Here is a 5,578-nt window from a genome sequence, read left to right on the forward strand (position 1 = left end):
TCACATATTGAACACGTCTTCAAAGTGATTCTCCTGAACTCTGACCCAGCTCCTTGAAGCCCGGCTTCAGAATGAGAGTCTGGCTGTTTTTTCTGGCTGATCCAGAGTGTGGTGAAGTCTGTCAGACTCTCCTCCAAACCAGCAAAAGGTCTAGGGCCAAGTCAAAACCACAAGAAAGACCCTCCAAAACCAGCATCTGTATCCAAACTGACAGGAGACTCCATGTTTGGTCTGGCACCAGGAAACCGCTCCAACTGGATCCAGATGAGGGAAGAAGAGGGTGAAGTTAACCATTAAAAACTCAAAAACCAGATCCAAAGTAGTACTGAGGGCAGGAACAGATGACTGAGAATGGACCCCTGTGTGTCCATCCAAAACAGGGACTGCTGATGAGATCAGTAACTAAGAATTTTTTATTTATTTACAGTTAGCAACATAAAATTTTTCCAAAGTCACAAAAATTTGTTATAGAAACAAATAATACATTTGAAAAATAACTCGACTCAAGTCAAAGATCTGGTTTTGGAGCATGTGCTGGTGTGTCACCATGTGTCACCACCATACTTCAGAACCACCCCAGGTTCCGGAGGGCAACCACTCACACAGACAACAGGTCCATCTCCACTTCTCCAAAGTAACTATCTACCTGCTGCAGACAGGTGAAACAAGGGCGTGTCATTGGGCCAGGTGAAACGTGGGCGTGTCATGGGGCCAGGTGAAACGTGGGCGTGTCATGGGGCCAGGTGAAATGTGGGCGTGTCATTGGGCCAGGTGAAACATGGGCGTGTCATTGGGCCAGGTGAAACGTGGGCGTGTCATTGGGCCAGGTGAAACGTGGGCATGTCATTGGGCCAGGTGAAACGTGGGCGTGTCCTTGGCCAGGTGGAAATGTGGGCGTGTCCTTGGCCCGATGACATGGGGGCGTGTCATTAGCCAGGTGAAACGGGGCGTGTCATTGGCCAGGTGAAATGTGGATGTGAATGTGAGTGAGAGTATGTGAGAGAGTCAGATGGAAATTCATTGATCACTTTATTGATTGCTTGATCTTTTGATCTGAGTCTTTTGATTGCTAACTTTTGCGTTGATCACTTTTTACTCCTGTGAAATAGTTATATGAAAACAACATTTGTTGAGAAATATGAGTGATGTTTCTGACAGTGAGCTCTCCTCCTGCGTTGGGACTTTGCATCCCTCTGAAGAACAGAGGAGGGCTGTGTTGTGGAATTTGGAGCAGTTCACTTCAGTGATCATTGCTCCGTGTCCTCTCTCCAGCCAAGCTGATTAGTTCTGCTCACTGAACCTTCAAATCTTTTGATTTCCTCTCGAGACATGTCTCTCCTGTTATCTACTTGACTGCAGGACCATGAATTACTCCATGAGGAATCTGGACCATGGCGCTGATGGGGCTCCATCTCCTGGGACTAACACTGTGGACTGGGACTGCAATAAAGGCAGATGCTGGAGACGAGCAGGTGAAGCCGACCCGAGCTCCTCTGATGCCTCATCATCCCTTCATTGTAGTCTGGAATGCTCCGACTGAGTCCTGTCGCCTTCGCTTCAAGGTGGATCTGGACCTGAAAATTTTTGATATTGTGGCAAATCTCAATGAAACCCTTAGTGGCCCAAACATCACCATATTCTACCACAGCCACCTGGGATATTATCCGTATTACTCCAACTCTGGAATCCCCATAAACGGCGGTCTGCCACAGAACCAGAGCATCACTAAGCATCTGAGCAAAGCCCGGGCTGACATCGACAAGCTGATCCCTCACAAGGACTTTAAAGGTCTGGGTGTCATTGACTGGGAAAACTGGAGGCCTCAGTGGGTCCGCAACTGGGGTGCGAAGAATATCTACCGCAACAAATCCAAGGAACAGATAAGAAAACATCATCCACACTGGCCAGAGCACAAGGTGGAGAAACAAGCAAAGGAACGCTTTGAGAAAGCCAGTCAGGCCTTCATGAACCTGACTTTGGCCTTGGCTGAAGGTCGCAGGCCTCATGGACTTTGGGGTTTTTACCTGTTTCCTGACTGCTACAACTATGGGTACAAGCAGCACCCTCAGCGGTATACAGGAGAATGCCCCAATGTGGAGCATGTTCGCAATGATCATCTGATGTGGCTGTGGAAGGGAAGCACAGCCCTGTACCCATCCATCTACCTGGACTATGAGCTCAAGTCTTCTCCCAACACGGTCAAATTTGTCCACTACCGTGTCAAGGAAGCCATGAGGATCGCATCCATTGCTCACCGGGACTTTACACTGCCTGTGTTTGTCTACTCCAGACCTTTCTACACCTACACCTTTGTAGTCCTTTCTGAGGTAAGTCTACAAACGTGGGAAATGTAAACGGCAGTAAAACTCTTTCATGTCCTCTGGCACTTAGTCCCTTAAATTACTAACAGTGTTAGGTTCAAAGTCAATGTTTTTAGGAACTAGTCCAATGGCCTGTAAGCTTCATCAGACCTTCCTTAAATCAGCATCATTAAATTTTTATTAAACAATACTGGACTCGTCCACCAGACCTCAGCAGGGACGTTTATGTCTCTGGGTCCTCTAGTCTTTGAGATCCAACAACACCTGGGAAGCACTTGAGTCATGAGGTCAAAGGTCAGAGGTGTTTGGTGATGCTGATATTTTGTAGGACGACGAAGGTCCAAGTCTTTAGGGTCCTGGTACTTCCTGTCTTACTATCTGGTTGTCAGACGAACTCTAACCAGTGTCCTAAGGTGAGGACCAGATGTCTTTGGTCCCAGGTCTCTGTGGAGGATCTCTGGAGGATCCAGCTGGAAGGACTTTGTGTCCAATGAACAGTTACTTAGTGAGACTCAGATGAAGATGATCACTGACACTGTGAGGGAACATCAGACACCACATATAGTCCATGTGGGAAGTTTCTCTGGACATGATCCAGGACACGTGTCTCAGTGTGGAGGACCCCAGAGACTGAAGGAGGTCACGGACACACCCACATTTGACCTGGTTGGTTACTATGGGGCAGTGGAGTTGGACCAGTGGGCTGCCATTCAGCACCAAAAGTGGTTCTATAGTGTGGTGGGTGCTGCGTTGCAGAGGACGAACAAGTCCTCTTCAATCTGTTGTTTGCATGTTAACATGGCAGAGAAAAGTGCGTCAAACATTCTGCTGTGTTTCCGTCTTAGAGTGACCTGGTTCATACCATCGGGGAGAGTGCTGCTTTAGGGGCGTCAGGTATCGTTCTGTGGGGATCATCAGAGTACGCTCGATCACAGGTAACCGTGCTCCGAGGCTAACATCTGCAACACGCCACAGAATCAAAGCAATGGTTTGGTCTAAAGTCAGCGGCAGCATCCTTCTTAGGCAGCATTCATCGATCACTTCCATCATAAGACCTGCAGCTAAACTTTCCCATTTTGAAGGCTGCTTGGAAAGTGGTTGATGTGTGCAGCCTTCTTTCCTCCAACATGAAGACTACAGCAGGTGTACCCTTCCTCCACAACACGAGCTTGCTGCGTGCAGCTGTCAAGGCCGCCAGGTGACAGGGGGGAAAGGTAATGACGCAATAAGGAAATGCTCCATGGGCTTGACTGATTTCAGAATTGTTTGTTCGGTTTCTGCGACCTCTGAAAAACAGATCTTCATGGAATGCAGCCTTAGAAGGATGCTGCCTCTGAACTGGGACACAGTCTGTGTTCAAATGTGTCATTGTTTCATCATCTTGGTAGAACTGTGTCAGAAAGCTTCATAACTAAATTTTACAGATTCTAAAAAATTCTGTATGAAAACGTGTGAACACTGACGAGGTCTGACTGGGTGTTTGAGGCTCCATGTGGATCGGAATCAGATCTGAATGTTCTTGTTTAGAAAATGCTGCTTGTTTAAAGACATTTTCTGTCCTGCTTTCTGCAGAGGAACTGCCTGAAGATAAAGAACTACATCGACGGTCCGCTTGGTCATTACGTCATTAACGTCACATCTGCTGCCAAGCTGTGCAGCAAAGCTCTGTGCAAAAAGAACGGCCGCTGTGTCCGCAAGAGCCTGGATTCTGGCACCCACCTGCACCTCAACCCACGCTTCTTCCACATCCACCATAACCCGGCCCCCACAGGGCCCCGCTTCTATGTCCATGGTCACCTCAATAACCACGACATCCTCGACATGAAGCGTAAGTTCACCTGCCAGTGCTACCAGGGCTGGACCGGTGTTTACTGTGAGATGCCCCAGGCTCCTCCCCTAGCTACCCGCTCGCCTCCCCGCCGTGAGCCTGGGCTGTTGGCCGAAGTAATGCTCCTCTTGTCTCTCCATTTCTCATGTTTATGCATCATCATGTTCCTGGGACTTTGTCTCATGATCAAATGTCTGATCCTGTAGACAAAACTAAGTTTTGGCTTCTCCCTAGTAACCCGGCGGGATCTACATGCTGCGCTGCTACAAGTGTTACATGGAATGCCTTTCCTGACACAACGCCACATTACATGGGTAACAGGCACAGGTGGTCTTGAACCTGGAACCTTCTATTTTGAAATCAAGTGCACCGACCACTTGGCCACCACTCTTTGATCCTGGACAAACCAAGACTTCATTTTATCACTCAACAGCTGAGATGTGAAGTCCTTCTTCCAGCTACTAGAAATCCATCACTGTACTTCCGTAGTGGTCTTCACAGGTCCAGATTTTGGACCTCATTGAAAACAGACCCACAGTGGGGAAACAAAAACCTCCATAAAATCAGCTCCAACTTGAAACCTGACCTAAAAAAAGGTCACACCTGAAGATAAGTAGACTCAAGCCAACATGTCCAACTGAAGATCAGGGCACAACAATATTCATTGCAGTAACAAAACACAAATAAAAAGTAACAAACAAACAAAAAAGTCTATGCAGACCAGAGACCCTGCACTGGTTCCTGTTCTGGGTGCAACTAGACCAAATGAAATTTCTGGACCAGTTCCTTATCATCTTGTTTATGAGGAATTGAGTGGTCCATTGAAGACCTGATTACTGATGGATATGAAGTACACAAAGTCTCAAGGGGAAAAAATGTGCACACAAATTTCTCTGTGATTATCAAGAGTTACGAAATGAGTTACAAATGATTTATTCTGTGTTTTCAAATTAAGGATTATGTTCTGAAGATCCCTCCTTCATTGGGTCGTCTCATCAATCTTGGTAACACCTGCCTCTCTGCAAAATTTTCACAGTCAATTGTCTTTAGATAAGTCAAGTGATGATGTAATAACAGTTCTGAGTGAAGCAGGATGTACGTTGATGTCTCTTCCACATTCCCTGCAGTGTCCCTTCTTGTTTGCAGCCTTCCAGGTTCATGTGTCTCCATACTTCAGAGTGTAATTGTTTGGTTGACTTTATAACTGCCATCAGAGAGTTCCCTTGTCGCCAGATTGTCTAGGTTGGTGCCACTTTCTCACATTCAGATTCCCAGGGTTTTTTTCTCGTGTTACAGACCCATGCTGCCATCCCGGGTTTCCTGAGTTTGCCTGTCATCCCTGGATTTAATCACCTGGTAGGAGGAGGATAACCCTCACAAACTCTGCTGCCTGTCAGACTGATCACAAGTGTGTCTGACCTCTGCCTGT

General features: G+C 47.1%; 1 protein-coding gene across 1 annotated transcript; it reads left to right on the forward strand.

Moving 5' to 3' along the window:
• The first annotated feature begins 1,245 nt into the window (after positions 1 to 1,245).
• hyal6 (hyaluronoglucosaminidase 6) lies at positions 1,246 to 4,375 on the forward strand. Its single transcript, XM_034175650.1, has 3 exons — positions 1,246 to 2,327; positions 3,167 to 3,256; positions 3,894 to 4,375. The coding sequence occupies exons 1-3, from the start codon at positions 1,392 to 1,394 to the stop codon at positions 4,353 to 4,355; spliced, it is 1,488 nt and encodes a 495-aa protein (XP_034031541.1). The 5' UTR covers positions 1,246 to 1,391; the 3' UTR covers positions 4,356 to 4,375.
• Positions 4,376 to 5,578: the final 1,203 nt, after the last annotated feature.

The sequence above is a fragment of the Thalassophryne amazonica genome, chromosome 8 (assembly GCF_902500255.1).
Source record: "Thalassophryne amazonica chromosome 8, fThaAma1.1, whole genome shotgun sequence".
NCBI lineage: Eukaryota > Metazoa > Chordata > Actinopteri > Batrachoidiformes > Batrachoididae > Thalassophryne > Thalassophryne amazonica.

Coding starts and splice junctions, on each gene's coding strand:
- hyal6 (XM_034175650.1), top strand. CDS start 1,392: ATGGCGCTGATGGGGCTCCATCTCCTGGGACTAACACTGTGGACTGGG. Junction 2,328..3,166: donor CCTTTGTAGTCCTTTCTGAG/GTAAGTCTACAA, acceptor TTTCCGTCTTAG/AGTGACCTGGTTCATACCAT. Junction 3,257..3,893: donor CAGAGTACGCTCGATCACAG/GTAACCGTGCTC, acceptor TGCTTTCTGCAG/AGGAACTGCCTGAAGATAAA.